The sequence below is a fragment of the Opisthocomus hoazin genome, chromosome 1 (assembly GCF_030867145.1).
Source record: "Opisthocomus hoazin isolate bOpiHoa1 chromosome 1, bOpiHoa1.hap1, whole genome shotgun sequence".
Classification (NCBI taxonomy): Eukaryota; Metazoa; Chordata; class Aves; order Opisthocomiformes; family Opisthocomidae; genus Opisthocomus; species Opisthocomus hoazin.
The window spans coordinates 75,573,524-75,591,955 of NC_134414.1; the positions used below are offsets into that span (position 1 = coordinate 75,573,524).

Consider the following 18,432-nt stretch of genomic DNA (forward strand, 5'->3'; position numbering starts at 1 on the left):
ACCTATTCGTAATGTGGGAACCCAAGAATATGTTCCATTTAACTGCAATAAATTACTGTAATTGTCTTAGATCTGTCTTATGAAAAGTATTTTACAAACTTTATTTAAGAATTTATAAGCTTTAAAATGTTCTCCCCTGTTGAAGGAATGAAAGGATGTTTTTTTCAAAACTTTGTTAGATTTCAGATGACTTCCACCAGTGCTTTCACGTGGTCATGGTTGGAGCACACACAGCCAGAGCTGGCTGAGGAAGCGCAGACTGCCTCAGCCCCTTGCTTGGCAGGTGACACCAAGCATTTGCCACAGTGGATGTTTTTAGTAAAGCGTTGTGGATCCCTCAGCCCTTTTCACAAGCAGACTGAACCTCAGACATTCTTACCCAGACTAGCTCTCCTCCCATTCAGAATTTGAGGCAAGAACAGCTCACTGCGGAAGGCTGAGGACAGTCTGATCTCCAGCAGCCTGACACTGCAAAAAACGTTCTTTCTGCCATTAAAATCTTTTTTAACCCTCTCCATTTATTCGACAGTGACCTTCAATTAGGACAGCAGAACTAGACACCATGTTGCATCAGTATTCAGACCAATTAACCGATACAAAAGTAATAAAGGTTTCCTGCTTTTCTATTTGAGGTTCCTCTATTGCTTATCAAAAGAGGGAGTCTGTTTTTTCGGCTGCAGAATAGCAATAAAAACCTATGGTCGCTGGTTATTTACTATGACTACCAAGTTCATCTCATAATCACTGACTGCCACAACAGAGGTGCAACCCCTAAGCGTGCATCATGATTTTGTTTCTCGCTTTGCCTTTACACTTAGAATACTTATATATCATGAAAGCTGACTATTCAGATCGTGTTGCGTCAGTAATCTGTACAATTTTCCTGGTCCTAGCATTACCCATAAAATCAATAACTTTGATCATATCTCTTCTTCCAGGTCATGGAAAAAGGGTTAGAGAGGACCATCTAGACATACCCCTTCTTCAGGGAAGATTATCCATTCACAAATACAGTCTGGAGACGTATCAAAGAATTCTGAATCCACATGCTGTTTCTGAGTATGCAGTGCTCTACTGTCTTTAAGAATCATACAGTAATAAGTCAAACACCTTAAAGCAGCAACAAGTCAAATATTATCATTTTAATCAACCAGCAATGTAATTCTGCCTCCAAACATATTTGACTGGTTCTATTTTCCTTAAGACTGTGATAAATGGTCTTCATTGTATCTCATTCCTTCAACTATTAGTCATTTCGCCTATAAGTCATACCACCACTTTATTTGGGAACCTTTACCTTAAGATCTCTTTATTTGGGACCTTCATCTTAAATTTTGTGATTGCAGTGACAGAACATGAGTGGGAACCTCTGAGGCAGCAGGAACCATCTGCCTTCAGTTCAAAGACAATCAAGATATTTGCCATGTTAGTATATATTAATGCCTTTTTCCTACATATTATGCAAAATTAAACATGTAATATGCACAATTATTTAATAATCTAATCAAGTTTGCCAGTACAAAAGCAGTAAGAGATCTGTTAAAGGAAGACATCTATGTTTTCTAAGTATTTTTTTTTTCTCTGTGAACAGTTTGTGCTGACAATGTTATTGGAGCGTCAAAACGTTCAGTTCTTTGCTGCTTTACAAGCCATTCTGCATGAAGATAGCTTGAAATAATAGGCAAAACTAAGAAAGAGTTTTCCTGTGCAGCCTGCTGTAGGTGACCCTGCTTCAGCAGGGGGGTTGGACTAGATGACCCACAGAGGTCCCTTCCAACCCCGAACATTCTGTGATTCTATGATTCTGATAATTCAGTATTCCTGCCTATGATTATACTAGATCATTATCTTCAGAATCTGAGAAGAATGCAGAATTGTTAACTCTGGTTTCTGAGACTTATAGTAGAGACTGACATTTACATAGAACCTCAAAAATTTCATTTGGGCTCAGTGTTTGCACAGAAGTCAATCCGCCTTATACCCCAGGAACAGTACCTAAAACTCTTGCAACATCTTTTAATTACCCATCTCTTCAGTAGTTTCCTCTGATAAATCTTCAGGCCTTTTCCACTTCTTCTGTCACAGTTAAAATGACCAAGGGTAAAATTAGTGCAATAGAAGACAACGTAGTATCAACTCTCACGAGGCTCTTTTGTCCATTTCAGAAGAATTGTATGCAACTGTGATCTCCGTTAATATTATACCCAGAATTTTAAAAATCTCACTGAGAGGATTTGTTATTCAAAGTGGCCTCAGAGTGCTAAATTAATAGGATATATTGGTTAAGCCAACTATAAAATATCACCACCACTGGGATATTAAACAATTGAGTTATTCTGGAGACTCTGATAACATCTTTGTCCCTATGCACACGCTAGGCTAAGTTTTGCCTTGGTATCTTATAAATAAGCTGCGTATCTAGGAACACATCTTGTTTTCCAGTTTGGAGGGTGGGGGTGGGAGTTGAGCTTAATTCTTCATAACTGTAAGGAAAACCACATTCCCTTCTCCTCTTTTGTGACATAAATCTGTTGAAGACCCTCGATCCTGTGATATTTATTTCTTCTGAAAATATGAAGATAGAACTGAAGTTATCCTATTGTTAGTTACTGATTGATCACTCTCAATCTTTGTCAATTGGTGCTAACTTTTAAAAGTCATCATCATTTTTCAAAAGCTTCTTCTTACTGATAATTAAAAACAAGTTAAAGCATCTTCTGTTCCCCTGTGCATTTTTTTTTAAGTATTTAAAACTACAGCCCTTTCATTGATCCCTGGCCTAGCAGCTATACAAAAAAATCCCCTCTGCCTCCAATATAATTTTGCATGTGACAATCGCTTCCACCCATGCATCTCAGAGACTCGAGAACGCCGGTTTACTTCTTTGGATGCAAAAATGTTATAAAACAGCTGTGCACAACTCCAGCTACCCCCGGCTTTAGCAGAAACGCAGCAGAGCCGTGCACGTGCCCAGCAGAAAGCAGGACGCCCTTCTTCCCCGCCTTGGCACCACAGCCACCAGCCACGTAACCAGGCCAGGAAACACTTGACGAAGACACGGAGCTCAGGCCAAGCAACAGCAGCAGTGGTGGGACACCACCACTTTTCCCCACGAAGTAGCCAGGCTCGGGGGTGCCCGGGTTCAAGCCATCTTTCCAGAGCTACGGAGAAAGCAGCGATGGGCACCCCTTACCACGCTCCTAGGGCGTGCTTCTGCCTCCAAAGCCCCTCCACCCTGTCTCGCTCTTCCTGCTTTCCTCGGAGCTTCAGGCCCTGAGGCGAAGGGTGGCGAAACTCTCCACCTACGAACGAACATGCAAGAAGAGGCTGGAAGGGCAAAGTCCTACAGGTTGGGGGTGGGGGGACGACAACGCAGGAACCCCGATGGCCTCCGAAACCTGCAGGGGTCTTTATTCCTTCTCCTCCTCGCCTGGAGAGGAGGGAACGCGAAGAACACACTCGTTCAGGCAAAAAAACCGCCAGGCTTGACCCCGTCTCCCTGCCCCGCCGCCTCCGTGTTCCCGCCGCGCCGCCGGCACTGCGCATGCGCAGCGCCGCCGCGCCCGCCGCTACGGGGCGCGTGCCCGCGGCCGCCGCTGGCCGGATGGAGGAGGACGAGGAAGATGGAGGAGGAGGACGCCAGGGAAGCTCGGCGGCGTCGTCCGCCCGCTTCGTGCGGTGCCTTTACGCGGTGGGCTTCCTGGTAAGCGGGGAGGCGGCCTGCGGCGGCCATGGCGCTCTTCCGGCGCGGCCTGGGACGGGACAGGACATCTCCCCCGCCCGACGGGACCCGCTGCCCGGCCCCGCAGCTCCGGGGCGGCCGCCGGAAGGGCCGTGCTGGAGGCGGGGGACGGCTCCGGAGCCGTGAGGTCGCCTCAGAAGATGTCAGAAGATGCTGCGGAGGCCGCAGTGGGGCCGGCACCCCCCCAGCACGGCCCTGCCCGCGTCCCCGGCCCGTAGCCGGCTCCCGCGTTACTCTCCGGGTAGAGCTGCTGGGTTGTGAGGCACATCGCTTCAGCCGCTTTTCTGGGGAGCACGACAGTGGTTTGTGGCGGCTGTGTGGTTTTTAAGACGCAGGCAGTCGTGCAGTCCGACGCAAAAGTAGGGGTTTTATCCGGTGAATGAAAAGGAGCAGCGCGGCGCCTTTAAGCAGGGGGTTGCCTTGGGCTTATCGGAGAGCTCCTCCTTTCCTTGAAATACCGGTGCTTAGTGTAAACTGAAAAAAAAAAAAAAAAAACCCACCAAAAAAAAAACCATCCGCACCCCCCAAAACCTCTACTTTTTCTAAAAAAAACCTAACCCAAACCCTTACTGAAAGAACAGAGTGTATAGACTTTAAAAAGGATTTGTATTCTGTAGTGATTCATGAGCCTTGGGAAGATGTTATTTAATCAAGTTTAAAAGGTATAGTGTGGAAAATGAATACAAAATGAGTACAGATTTGCACTGTGAAATGTAGATTCCGTTACCTGACTTTGGATTGGGCAGTAGAAACTAGTTGGTTTGGGTCCTGCAACAAATATTCCAGGAGAAGGTGCATGAGAGTAAGCTTTGCTTCTTAGCTCACTTTTAAAGACTGTGGTTCTCCAGCCCTTGTGACACCAGGCTGACACCCTTGTCGACCCTTGCTGACACCAAGCTGGAGTACGCACTGCCATCAGCCAAGAAGCAAGTGCCGTTTTAGAGGGTGTAGGGTGTGGTGAAATATCACAATAAAGAGCTGTTGCCTGTGATGCAAGTTTCCTGTAACCATGCAAATAGAGCGTAGTTACCATGTGACGTAAGAAATTATAGGTGCAATGAGAAATAACTACCCATCAGAGGATAGGGGTTAATGGGTCTTGCTTTACCTGCAGGCCTATGATAAGTCCAGTACTGCCAGGGTACATTCTGAGACTAGATGACATGGATGAGATCATTGAACCTCTGCTCAGGTTTGAAGGTGACACCTGAGATTGTGTTACTGAAGGTGTTTGTAAGCTGTGTGCTCTGTTTGCTCATGCTAGTTTATTTAATAATGGTTCTAACCTTGTAAGCCTCAATTTCAACTGTCAAAAGATATGTAATGACAGGCTATGAGAATTTACTGAAGTGGTACACATTGTTACAGTTACTCAGGCTTTGGGCATACTATGACGGGCTAGTCTAGTTCAGCTCAAGCAGTGACTGAGAAAAGGTGGTACTGCTCCAATAGATCTTCTGTAAGGCTCTGCTCTGATGTAGCACACTGTATGCTGTGCCACACAGCAGTAGTGAAAGAACTGCTGGGTCAGTGTGGTTAGCTTAACAAAAGATAAAAAATCAAAAGGAATGTGTAGGAGATCCTTGTACTGTTCAGGATGGGCAGTGTCCTTTGCCCTCCTCTTACAAAACGTTTTTCACTTATGCTTTGCTTTTTTTCTTTTTTTTCATGTTTCTGTCTTTTTGCTACATTTCTTAAGTTGTACACAAAGGCAGTCTGTAGGTGGGTTTAGATCTACCATAGCTTCTTCCCCATTGTGACTGAGAGTTAAAATAATTAAATTTTCCAAATGTACTCTCTTTGCACAAGTAAAAAGTATTTTTAGGTGGCTGAAATTACAAACCACTTTGAATTTAAAATACTGGTACCAAGTACTTTTCTTGTTAAACAGATAAAGTTTAATATATGTTAAAGGAATATTTAACATTTAAATATATATCTTCAGAATGATTTTATCTGGAGCGGGAAAGAGGATTGTCATTTTCATAGTTTTAAGTCCTCTGTGAGGCAGTCTTTCAGTTCATGTGTTTCAGTAATGTCGTACATACTAGATGCATTGTAGACGTTACAACATACCACTTTGGCCATGAAAAATCTTCTTTTAACCTTGTATTGATATGGAAATAATGTATATTTTTTTAAAAAATATTGACCATTATTAAGCCAGGTTGCCATCATCTTTGGAAAAGTGATCACTTACTAAAACTTTTCCTGCCTTCTTTTCAGGATTTGTTTGGTGTGAGCATGGTTGTTCCTTTAATGAACCATCATATCAAATCTTTAGGAGCAGGTCATACAGTTGCTGGAATAATAGGTGAGTTGAAGTACTTGATTGATTTACCAAAGACTAAGATAATGTGAACTGGATTATGCCTTACTGCACATTGGACATTGAAACATAATTCTTTCTTGCTAGTAGCATAAGAAAAAGCAAGGCCAATTTCCAAGTAAAACTGTAAGGGCAGCCATACTGTGTTAGGCCCAAAGACCTGTCCAAACTTGAATACCAACAACAGCTAAAAGCAGGTGCTTGGGAAAGAGCATTCTTGGAAAGAACAGGGAAGTCTTGCATTAATACTTGTACAGATGCTTTTCCGGCATCCAAGAATCCTCAACTCAGCAACTTTGGGAGCCAGAGGTGTTGCTTTTGATTTTATTGTTATTTACAGGCTTTGCAAACAATACTTCTGCAGCTGGTTCTCCCGAGCTTTCCAAAGCCTGAGATTGCTCCCAGTTTGATTAAATTCCTTGCAGCTGTCTTTTGGCAAAACATTTATTGTCCTTAAGGAGTGTTTACAAGTAAATTCTGAAGGTTTGGAGCTTTATCTTAAAAATGAAGTGGTAAGATGAAGTTCCAAGGTTCTAAAGTTCTTAATGATATCTTATGGTACTGTTTATGGTTTGTCATGATTCAAGAAGTATATTCTTTGTAGGTACATGTGGTTGACATGGGCTCTGTTACTCAGTTTTTTATTACTTTGCTTTTTTATTTTGGATGGAATTTAGCACTTTTCATGAAATAATTCTGGTTCTGCTCTGAGTTGTCAGAGTATTATTTTAAGCAGCAATTCTTCAAAAATATGTTTTCATTTCAACAGTCTGCTTTCATTTTTAGCTTTAAAAGAAACTGGGTTTTGAGGTGTAGTCTTGTAAATGAAAGATGTTGGCAGATGTTTCTCTCTGCTTCTCTTCTGTTATTAACTGCTGCTAAACTCTTTGCCTCCAAAATGAAAGAGCAGGGACTGTGGTTTCTTCAGGGCTTCTGTGGTGCCTTGTAACACATTGAAGTGCCAAGTGGAAAGTAATTAGTGCCTCCCAGTAATGAAATTCTCTCCTGATTCTGAGAAAGCAATTGTAAATTAGTGCCTCCCAGTAATGAAATTCTCTCCTGATTCTGAGAAAGCAATTGTAAGTGCTATATATCATACAAAGGAACATCCTTCTTCATTACATAGTTGTACAAGTTTTCAGCAGAAACTATTTCTTTGGTTATGTGCTAAACTCCACCATTGGTTTGTCCTGCTCCTTTTTCCTGTTCTTCTAGTAAATTTTTTCCCAGAGTTTCTCTCATGTTTCTTTATTTAAAGATTTTGTGCAGTTTCAGTTTTTTAAAAAAATTAAGTTTAATTTTTAACATTGGTATTTTACTTGTTTGTTTTAGGATCTCTCTATGGTATAATGCAGCTATTTTCCAGCACATTTGTGGTGAGTTCTAACACTGCATTCCTAAGTATGTTGGTGTTTCTGTGGATTTTAGGGGAAAAAAGGATGAGGTCAGTAGTAGTTTACTGGAATTTTTAAAATGTTTATAGTGTTCATACAAGCATTTCAATTGGAGGATCCAGTGTTTCATTTATAGGGAATTATCATTTTTTTCAGAACTAAGCATAATACAGTCTTCAGAGAAAAGCTAGAATCCACATTTGGGCTCAGCCTACATTATGGAGCACATCTCAGTCACGCTGAGTTCTCTGCAGTGTTGGTGCTGGTAAAGCAGTCTTCTTCAGTGCAGTAACCTGTCCAAAAAGCAGTCTCACAAGCCAGCTCTGCATAAGCCTGTGATCTGGGGTTTGGTTTCCCTGCTTAATGAGTAGTGCCCTGTAATTTGCCATATGGCCTAAATTTATGCATTATGCCTTTGAGCTTTGGTTTTGTTGTCTGTTAGCTTTCATTTTTTTACATCCTGATCTAAGCAAGAGTGCAAAGACTAAACACCAAGGCTGAACCTCTTGAATATACTTCCAACCTAAACCATTCTATGATTCTGTGATTCACCTGTCAATACCTTAGATCCTTATATTTAGCCAGGAGCACCTTTAATATTATCCTGGTACCTCCTAGGTTTCAGGAGAGAAGATCTGGAGCATCGCATGAAAAAAACTGTTTCAGGGTTTGTTATGCAGGCCACCTGGGATAATATGCTTCTGTAATCTTGTGCCATTTTCTTTGAACTGCAAGGCTATTGCCTACTTTCTTGAAAAACTTCCTAGTTGGAATCAAGCTGATTTATAAGCATGCTACATGCAAATTGACTGTTTGCCCTTCGCATAAATACTTCCTACTTGTCTGCACTCAGATGACAAACTCCTCATAGCTAAGATCATTCCTTTTTGGGATGCTCAACAAGTGTCTAGTACATAGCGACGACTGTTGCAAAGAAATATTTGTGGTTGATTGTGATAACATTTTTAGAGGATCCCTGCTACTAATATTTCATGGTGTTTATTGCAGGATTGTACTTTTAAAAGAGAGAAATTATTTTTAAAAAAGCAGTATGCATGACATTAAATAGAATGATAGGTTCAGCAGGTGCACTGTTGGCAGAGCAGAACTCTGCTCATCCCTTCCAGATTTTGAGATTTAGGAATGTTGTGTAAGAAGCTTATTAAGCTTTTCTTGACAGTCCTTTGATCTCTTTTCTCAGTTTAATTTAGAAGTAATGATTCTTCACTTTACGTAGTTAAATGTTATAAAAAGCTTATCTTAATTTCCTGCTTTATAAAAGGGCTGCTGGAGTGATATAGTAGGAAGACGGTATTCCCTGCTTGCTTGTATTCTGCTCAGTGCACTGGGTTACTTCCTGCTTGGAACATCCACTACTGTGTTCGTGTTTGCCATTTCTAGAGTCCCTGTAGGTGAGTAAATGCTTAGCATTTTGCAGTTTAAATTCCCTGTAGTCTCAGCTTGAGAATTACTACTAGAGGAGTCATGGTATGTGGATGGCTACATAGCATTGTCATCCAGCAGCACCAGCTGAACCCTTGTAATGGAAAAATCTCTACAAATCAAACATTCTCGTGACTTTTTTTCTGAAAATAATTTGAAATGAACTCTCACAAACTGTCACAACTTTATGCACCGTGAGTGGCTGAATTTTATGAGGAGTGCAGCAATTCCTTGAAAGAGGCTATTGTAAGGTTAGTTGTAACAGATACACAATATACCAGTTCACTGCTGGAAATCCTGGTCTGCACTTGCAATGGAGAATGGAATGATATGTGCATTATTGTTTTTTCACATGCTGAAAATATACCTCAAAATTTGGCTGAAATTTTAGGTTGCTGTTTAAACAGAATATTTATGTTGTGCAAAAGCATGTATGTTTGCAGCACTGAAGCTAAGTTTGTGCCAGGGTTTGTATCAGAGTTCTTAAAATAGCTGAAAACCTATTGCATATATTCTGATATAGTAAGCAGTGTTATTACTATGAACACATTTAGTGAAGGGTACTTTTGTGGCCCATAGTTTTGATTTAGGAACTGTTGATACTGTTTCTTAACTTAAAGACAATTTGCTAATAAATTATTTGGTTGATATTTGATTACTCAGTAGAGGTAATACTTTTTAATGGTAACAGCACTGTGACAGCATTGCCCTGGTCAGAGGGAAGGAACATGAAAGATTGCGTTATTAGTATTCCTGCAGTATGCATACCCTTCTGTGCTCTTCTTTTCCCACCCACCAGTTTCCCATACGAATTTGTTGTGTTACAATCCTGGAAATCTTCATACTCGGCAGAGGTGGTTCAGAGCTATGTTCATAAGCAGACAAGCCATTCCTACTCTATCATTGCCCACCCACAAGTTCCTGTCTTAGCAGCTATTTTATTCCTGGTGCGCTTCAGCACTCAACTTAGTTAGTTCTTCTTTCAGCAGGGCTGCAGCAACACTCCTTTGGCACAGATGCTTGAATAATTTTGATTCCTAAGTCCCAGTCGTTGAACAGCCAGGATGATGGTCATGGCCCAATGTGCTGCATAACTCTAGCATTGAAAAATTTGTGGTCAATGGCATCTTAAAAATATCAGTCCTACAGATTTTGACCATTGATATTTCAGATAGCTTCTGTCATTTTTAATCTTTTGGACTGATCAATACATGTTTGTTTATTTTGTTTATATTATGTTGCAGGTATTTTCAAACACACGCTCTCCATTTCTAAAGCCCTGCTTTCTGACTTGGTTTCTGAGAGAGACCGCCCTTTAGTAATGGGACGCTTCAATGCAGCCTCTGGTGTGGGCTTCATTCTAGGGCCTGTCGTTGGTGGCTACCTTGCAGAGTTGGAAGATGGCTTTTATCAAACATCCTTCATCTGTGCCTCTATCTTTCTTCTGAATGCTGGTAGGTTGTGTCATATTTTGCAGCTTGGGTCCCTTCATTCCTCACTTGTGGTTTTATGCCGTTTGTAGTACCTTGAGTTCATGGTGCGTTTATCAGCTATGGCATATGTGTTCTGTATACCAATAATGCCCTTTGAATTTGAACCTGTGTGGACAGGCGGGAATTTTGAAACAGATAACCTCCAGATGCTTCTCCTTTGTATTGTATATATCACTTTTACATTCAGACACAGGAATGGGAATTTTTAATATGCCCAAAGACGAAGACTAGAAATCAGAATTTTGGCTTTAGCATTTTGATTTGTTCATATGTTGCAAATGTGTCACCTCAGTGTTTTCCTTCCTTGCTTTCATTGCATTTAGGGTTGAACTGATACTGTGAATAACACTAGACTTAATCTCTATAATTTTTTTAAAGTGGAATGATTGTTCAAGTCCTTTTTTGAATTTTGATCCTAACACTAAGTAAACTTACAGTCAGACTGATGTCTTCCATGTAAAGTTAATGCAATTGAATAAAATCAGCTAATTTCTTCATCTGTATAGGTCTTGTCTGGATGTTACCCTGGAGTGAAGAAAATGCTGTCAATAGGGAACATCAACAAGGCAACAAAGGAACAGACAGTTTCTCAGCAAAAGCAAATCGTGACCTGCACTTCAAATCAGCAGCGAATGGAGCTATGGCAAGCAGGAGTCTTTTCTGGTCTCCGTGGATCCAAGTTGCAACAGTGCTGAAGAGGATTAAAGGAATTGCATGCTCTGATCTGTGGGATATATTTTTAGTGCGGTTGCTGATGTCTGTTGCTATACTGCTGTACTACAGTAATTTTAGTCTGGCCTTGGAGGAGAGGTTTGGGGTGAAACCCCTGTTCGCTGGATACCTAATGAGCTACAGCAGTGCACTGGGAGTCCTGGCTGGTTGTCTGCTTGGACCAATAACGAGACTCTATCAGCACAACACTTACAGAATTTTGTTGCACTCCAGCACGTTTACCTGCACATTGATTCTCCTGTATGCGTCAGCGCTGAGCATATGGATGGTGATTTTGTCTTCCACATTCTTAGCCTTTTCAACTACTATAGGTCGTACTTGTATCATTGATCTTGAGTTGAGCATCGGTGGGAATGAGGCCAGTGGTACGCTCCTAGGTGTTGGACAGTCTGTGACTTCAGTGGGACGTATAGTTGCCCCACTCCTTTCTGGAATTGCTCAGGAGTTCAGTCCTTGTGGCCCTCCAAGTCTAGCAGTTGGACTAGCTTTAGTAGCTATTCTGATAATGAATGTGAACAAACAAAAATACTGTAGCCATGGAAATGTTAAGTTAAAAAATCAATAGCTGCAAATGTGGATTGCACAGATGTATCTTACAGGAGAGGCAAAGTGAATCAACCTTGGGTGATGCTTACATCTGCCAGACTTGTACAGTAGTAACAGGATCTTTTAAGAGGGCACATTATGTTCACATGGAGGCAAGTACATGTAAGTATTTATGCTTCAGGAATGTTAATTCTAGACAAAAGTTATTCTAACCAGTACCACCAGAACACTTGGGAGAGGGACAGGTGTTGCTGACTAGGGTTTTTTTAATGGATTTTTAACCTTTTTGGAGCGGAAAAAAAGAATGACATGAAATACGCAAATCCTGCTTGTAGCTCACATTTGAAACAGTGTTTAGATTGATAGATTGTTCAAAGACAGAAATTTATTCTTATTATTTAATCAGAAGGAGAATTTGCAATATAGCTCATCAGCCTTATTTTTTATGCTGTTATCTGCTGCCATTTGTCTGCTGTGACAGTACCTTAATTAACAGGGTGTTCGCTTATGTGATTTTGTTAAGCATACTTTGTTTACAGAACCTGCTGCACAGCATGATTAGACACCTTCAGGTAGCCATCTGACCTGTGCTGATTCCTGTCTTTCCCAAGTAACAGAACTGGTAATAGAATGCTAACTTCATGTACTGGAAGGCCTAAAATGGACAATTTTAGAATAATACAGGGTCATTCAGACTGAAACTGAGACTGAATGCAAGCTTTATTGAAATGTTTAGTAATAACTTCTACTGAGCAATTTTGTCATAAATTATTTGTTAATATTTCCTGTGGAATTTTTCTACCTTTGTTTTAAGAATAAATTTGTTTCTTAATTCTTTTGAATGACTGTTAAAAGTGTGCTGGAATCACTAGCAGTAGTTCATGGATCTAGATTAATGCATTCTCTCTCATCTCTGGAGGCGTAAGTGACATTTCAATGACAAGAGAAAAACTTTATTTTTTGGTATTTTAGTCATCTTCTCTGCACTGCTTAGCTAATGAGAGGTTACTCAGAGCTGTACTGAGAGTTGTAGCACTCTCCTGGGCTATTTACTGTTCAAGCTCATATTACTTGCCAGTCGCCACTGTTTGCATTTCATTTGAAACATACAAAAAATGTATTTTGCACTGATAAGGTTTCATATGCTTTTCCTAGTATTATTTGATGAAAGTACAAAGTCAACTATGTATAATTGTTGGGGGGTTTTTTTGTTTTGTTTTTTTATTAAAACCAATTTAGTTACCTCCTTGAACACATCTATGCAAATAATGTTGCTACTTCAGGAGAGTCATAGATAGTGTTTTGCATTTTTTATTTTTATTTTCTTCTTTATGTTTTCCAGTGCCTGCTATCATTTAAATCCTTCATGAAACCTCAGTGATTCCAGTGGCAGCACCATGGGAATATGTATACAACTCTTGAGTTGTTTTAATTTTATATATTGACATAATGAGTATGTGTCTTATTCCTGCTATGATTTCAGTACATACCATCAGAGTTCCTTATTGTAATAATCTGGTTCATTTCTCGCAAGGAACTTGAGGCATTTTCAAGTGTCTTATCTCCTATTGTCTTGCTTGGTAGATACCCAAAATATTCTTGCCCTAAATTTCCGATTTTCTTTCTTTCTGTCTTTTAATATTTTTTTTTTCACCTAAAAACTACCCTTCTATAAGTGAGGGACTTCTGTTTTGTGACTATAGTGAGGGGTGAAGCAAAAGGGTAGGAAAAAACCCTCAAAAATTAATATATATGAAAGACTTAGTAATTTTTCCCATACTTGTTGATTATATGAGGTAACATAACATTTACCCTTCTAAGTTCCTGCACTGATTAAAGCTGAATTCTGTAAACACCATAAAATTCAGTTTATACTAACATACACAGCTGCCTACATATTGTTTATGAAAACTTTAAGTTCACTGTTTTTGTTTACATATGTGAGAAATGTGCTTTCCATAATCAGCAAATATTTTTATTTTGAAAAATAGTTCTCTATATAAGCTAAATAAAAATGAAATTAAATAATCAAATTGAGAAATCTGTGGAAGGCTGTGGTCTCAGGGAAATGTTGCAACAGAAACATTTTTTACTTGTAGGCCAAAATGATTTCTGAAGTGCTGCAGAAACATCTCTTTGTAAAGCCTCAGTTACAGAAAAGTTGCACTTTTTTTTTTTAAGGAACAGAAATAAAATGAAGTGACATTCCATGTCTATCATTTTGCCACTGTATTTTTTCTTCTCTTCCTCTGCTGAAACTACAGCACAAAATAGAGGTGTTCAAGTCAATATGAAGTGCAGATATTTCATTTTTTTTCTTCAAGCTTTTCCTTAAAATCATCATTTGAATCTGCCTACTTTTCACATAAAAGGCACAGGAGCCAAGGATTCAACCAAGAAGTGGCTTGACAGTGAATCAAAAAGAAGAAATAAAAGAAAAGAGGAACTTACCAGTTTTGAGATGGAGTGCTTAAAACTACTGTTCCTGGAGCCTGGAGACCATGTTTGGATCCCGTGTGTTGCCTCCTAGTTGCCATAATGGTGCCAGTTCAGATAGTGATGAGTAAATGACATCCCAGGAGAGGAGATGTAACTCCCCTTTTAAAGTTAAGGGAGGAGCAGTTGCAGCTATTTATGGCTACAGTCTAGTGGGCTTTACTGAATTACTCTGCAGTTTCTTGAATCCAGTTGTGATATCTGAAGACTGCACCAAAACGGAGATCTGAATATGGACCAAAGAAAAAAAGTTTCTACCTGCAAATGACTGCAAATGAAGATTTTTCTCTTGCCTGCTGTTACTTTAGTTTTGGGTTGGTTTTCTTGGGCTTGTAGGCAGGGCTGGGTTGTTGGGGTTTTTTTGTTTCTTACGTTTTGAAAATTTCACTTTTTTAACAGTGACTACTTTTCTGATCTTTCTGATCAGATGATGTTAAAGAGACTCTGTATACAGTATAGTAATTTATTTCTGTAAAACAGCTGATGATACGTACTGATTTTGTTGCTTTTAAATAATGAAGCAAATGTACTATTTATTCCATGTTGGTGTACGCTGCATACATTTGAAGGCATCCTTTATAAACATACCAGTTCTGCAGATTTCAGTTTCTTGCCCTGTTTTCTTTTCTCTCAATTTACTCACCACAGCACCATCACAGAGGTCAGTACCATTTTCATTTTCTGACAACAGGTTGATTATTGAGCAGGTAATGCAGCAACGAAACAGGACAAGCGTTGCTTGCTAACTGGCTTGCTCGTGACTTCAGGCACTCTGCAATGCCATTGCATTCTAGCTGATGGGAACCTCCGTGGGTACGCTCGGGTGCTGCCAGCCCCCATTTGGCTATGGGTGCTGTGGAGTGCACCTGGGCAAGGGACACTTTATAGAGTGGTGCTTTGGGATTTGAAAACCCAAGACTCGACTGTGCTGTTACTGCTATAATTTTGAAGACTCATTCACAAAGAGCTGATCGTGAATCTTGTAAAGGAGTATATTGGAGCCTGAACTTGGAGAATCAAATGATTTCTTTCTCAGAAAAATGAAAGAGTTTGTAGAGCTTGTTTTAAAGGGAAGTCTTGAAAAACAACTGTGTTAGTTTACAGACAGTTAGTTTACAGCAGAAATGAAGCCAAATTTCTTCTAATTTTAAACCCTAAATTAACATCAAAGAATATTTTTGAGATGTGCTACACAATAGGAACTGTTCTTCCATTCTGTCAAATTTGTAATAAATAGGAGGTCTTAGATATGAGAAATAAATGACGTAAACTGGGGTATTGAAATTGCCTTTTCGTGGCAAATTAGGGTGCTGTTGTAACTCACGAATCACAGATTTGAACGTGAGCACATTTCAGATCATGGCCCAGTAAGACTCATCAGAGCAGCCAGTGTAATTATTGCTTTCCCTTCTGCAGTCTAAATCCCTCATATGTCAGTTCTCACAGGATAAAAAGGCTTTCAAAGCACGTCAGTGCTGTGCGGGAACAGCATCAGTGTTTGCCAACTTGGGAGAGGAATGATGCTAACACAATCTCCCATCGTGTTGCCCTGTTAGAATATCTCTGCCACCTGCAAGAATTCTTCTGATGGATAAGACTCTCAAGTCGCTCAGCACAGTATCCAAGAGGGACAATTCTAAGCCCCAATCTTGATTAACTAACAAACGCTAAGGTTCCTTCAGCTGTTCAGAGGAGAATTAAGCTGCATTTTTTTTTTTTTTACATTTTAAGTAGCTCCCCAGTTAGCTGGCCATCTAATAAAAAGTCAAAAGGCCAAGAGGGAGATGAAACTCTTGACTGGAAAGTTGTAAGGCAGCTTCCTCATGGTCATTCACAGAACTGACAATGTCAAGCACGGCTGCAGGTTTATCTGGAAAGTGTGAGTTGTATCATGATCTGCTAAAAGGAAGGATTAAAAAAGGACTGTTAGTCTTCCTATCTCTCCCAGATTTAAATAGCAGCTGAATCAGATAGTCCATGACTTCTCTCTCTACCGTGTCCTAAAGCAGTTCCTCCTCATGCTTAGACCTGATACCCCCTCCATCATGTTTTCTGACTTGACCCCCTGGCTGGGGCTGCGTATTGCAGATGCCATGTTCTAAGCATATTCACAAGCGTATTTTTATAGGATCAGAGCTCTTGTGGTACAAAAAGCATTCATCCACCCAATTTAAAAATCCTTCATCTTTTCTTCAGGAGCTGGAAGATGTTGGCAGAACTTAAGACACTTTTGGAAACACTGACCAGCTGAAGCATTTCTTGCAGTGTCAGCCTTAAAATGTTGCTGGTGTTTGGAATTGGTAGACTTGGCATCTGTTGAAAAAGGGGCTGCAGGGTGCAGTGTGTTTGCTCACAGAGACCCCAAGATACTCTTAGTAACAGCATGAATGTTATTTTGGCCAAATTTTTAACTTTGTTTCTCCATGTGATCTCTTATGTGGCTTCAGTGGGGAAGTGTATTCTCTAGTTTCTAAATTGTAATGCAGCATGGGTTTTTTTTGTGGAACACCTGTGGTTTCAGTGGAGCTTGCATTATACTTCAGTATTAAGTTGGACAGCCCTTACAATTTTGCCTCTTATGGCAAATTATTCTCATTTTCTCTTTCAAATATCTGCTTAAAACAGATAACTGGATGTCTGTCTACTCTCTAGCCCTTCCTACGCCTACTTTCTTATCCTATTTACTTTCAATTTGCAGGCCTCTGGGCAGCTGAAGGTAGAAAGAAATTCTCAGAAAACCCTAAATCAGTGTAACATATGTATTTTCCTGCTGTCCCTAAAACTGGACAACTGGGCATTGTGCTTCATCACTAAGGCAGTAAAATACCAATACTACAGCGTGTACTGGAGAGTCCATCTGGAAACAAAAAATTTGTATGTGGATTTGGCGAGTTTCCCAGTCACTGCTGAAGATGAGATTTCCTGAAAAAGTGAAACACATGTCCCCAGTCAGTACATGACTTTCCCCATCAGATGGTGCTCGAGGACAGATTTATTGGACATTTCATTCTCCAGCAGACAAACTCTCTTTGATACAACATGAAGGAAAAGTCTCTCGAAGGTAAAGTTAGGTGGGCCTTTTAGAAAAGATCAAAAAGTGCTATTTGAACTTGTTTTTCCTTTGCAGGAAAATAAAATAAGACGGGAAAATGCAAACTTCTGACCCAAACCAGGGCAAGAGTTAAGTGAGAAGGGCTATGTGGGACACAGCCTGTGTCGTCTGCTGCTGTCATTGCTACTGAAAAGGAGAATGCCCAGCAAAGCAGTTCCCAGAGGTGATGAGGGTCTGACCCAGCAGCAGTGGAAAAGAGCCTGAAAAGGGTGGGAGGAGCAGGAGTGAGGAAGGGAGGAGAGCAATTGCAGGGAGACAGAGTCCCAGGAGATTTGTGATTCTGCTTCACAGCATAACCACGCTGGAGATCTGCCCTGATGCTTGGATTCTGTGGATCTCAAAGTGCTTTGGAAAGGTAACAACGTGCTAGCACGTTTTGAAGCATCAAGAGCTTAAGACCATATTTCACACAAACGACCTCCAATTTGATGTGTTTATACTGTGGGGCACCCACTTTAAGCACCAATTAGCTGAGCATACACTGTACTAATGGACAACCAGCAAAGCAGTAAGGTTCCTGAAATCTGCATTCATTATTTAAAATTGTGCCATAAAAAATGACAACCATTTGAAAAAAAGGCAGCTTTCCCCAGATACAAGCCAATTGCTTGGTCATTACCAGCACATGAATGAGAAAGCTCCACAGGGAGTAAACTAAATGTTGATGTGCAACATTTCACATTAATGTATTTGGTCAGATTTCAGATGGACCTGATCTAAACAGTCTGCTCTGCAAGGAGGACATGGTTTCAAAACTGAAATCTAAACTGAAGGCTTCTTTCTTCCTCAAATGTGATCCCAATGATGCAGTGACAGAGTAGTCGACGACAAGTTTACTGATGAAACATACTTTCCTGTTGAAAGACAAATCTAAATTTGTTTTTAAAGCTTCCTGGCTTTGTTTTACCCTGTTTTATTAGCCATGAACATTTGATTGAGATTTCTAGGGTTCACATGGCCATCCCTCTGCAGCTTAGACCTTGCATTTGAAACACAGCAGAAACTTCCATAGCTGGAACAGAGGAACAAGGCTAAAAGACCTGTGCCAATACGAGTTTAGGAAGGTTTGGCATTTCAAATACACACATGAAATAAATATTTTGGAAAAGCTCTTAGAAGAAGGAAAATCTTAAATCCCCATTTAT

At 40.3% G+C, this 18,432-nt stretch overlaps 2 protein-coding genes across 4 annotated transcripts in view; one reads left to right on the forward strand and one right to left on the reverse strand.

The window, feature by feature from the left end:
• Positions 1–3,510, reverse strand: part of TMEM182 (transmembrane protein 182) — a 33,598-nt gene extending 30,088 nt beyond the window's left edge. Inside the window, exons 1-2 of one of the 2 annotated variants that reach the window (XM_075438002.1) lie at positions 3,399–3,501; positions 3,194–3,302 (exon numbers count right to left, since the gene is read on the reverse strand). Coding sequence is in view for 1 of the 2 variants with exons in the window: in XM_075437759.1 (XP_075293874.1) it covers positions 3,194–3,316 (123 nt within the window). In the remaining variant the exon portion in view is untranslated. Of the gene's footprint in view, positions 1–3,193 lie in introns of both variants that reach the window. The other variant, XM_075437759.1, reaches the window with a different exon arrangement.
• Positions 3,511–3,558: 48 nt separating this feature from the next.
• SLC67A2 (solute carrier family 67 member 2) lies at positions 3,559–12,521 on the forward strand. 2 transcript variants are annotated; one of them, XM_075426330.1, is made up of 6 exons: positions 3,559–3,703; positions 5,969–6,056; positions 7,404–7,447; positions 8,748–8,877; positions 10,153–10,362; positions 10,908–12,521. In XM_075426330.1, the coding sequence occupies exons 1-6, from the start codon at positions 3,605–3,607 to the stop codon at positions 11,696–11,698; spliced, it is 1,362 nt and encodes a 453-aa protein (XP_075282445.1). In that variant the 5' UTR covers positions 3,559–3,604; the 3' UTR covers positions 11,699–12,521. The 2 variants fall into 2 exon arrangements, with proteins under 2 accessions (XP_075282445.1, XP_075282440.1); XM_075426325.1 differs by having other exon boundaries at positions 3,571–3,703; positions 10,273–10,362.
• The last annotated feature ends 5,911 nt before the right edge of the window (positions 12,522–18,432 follow it).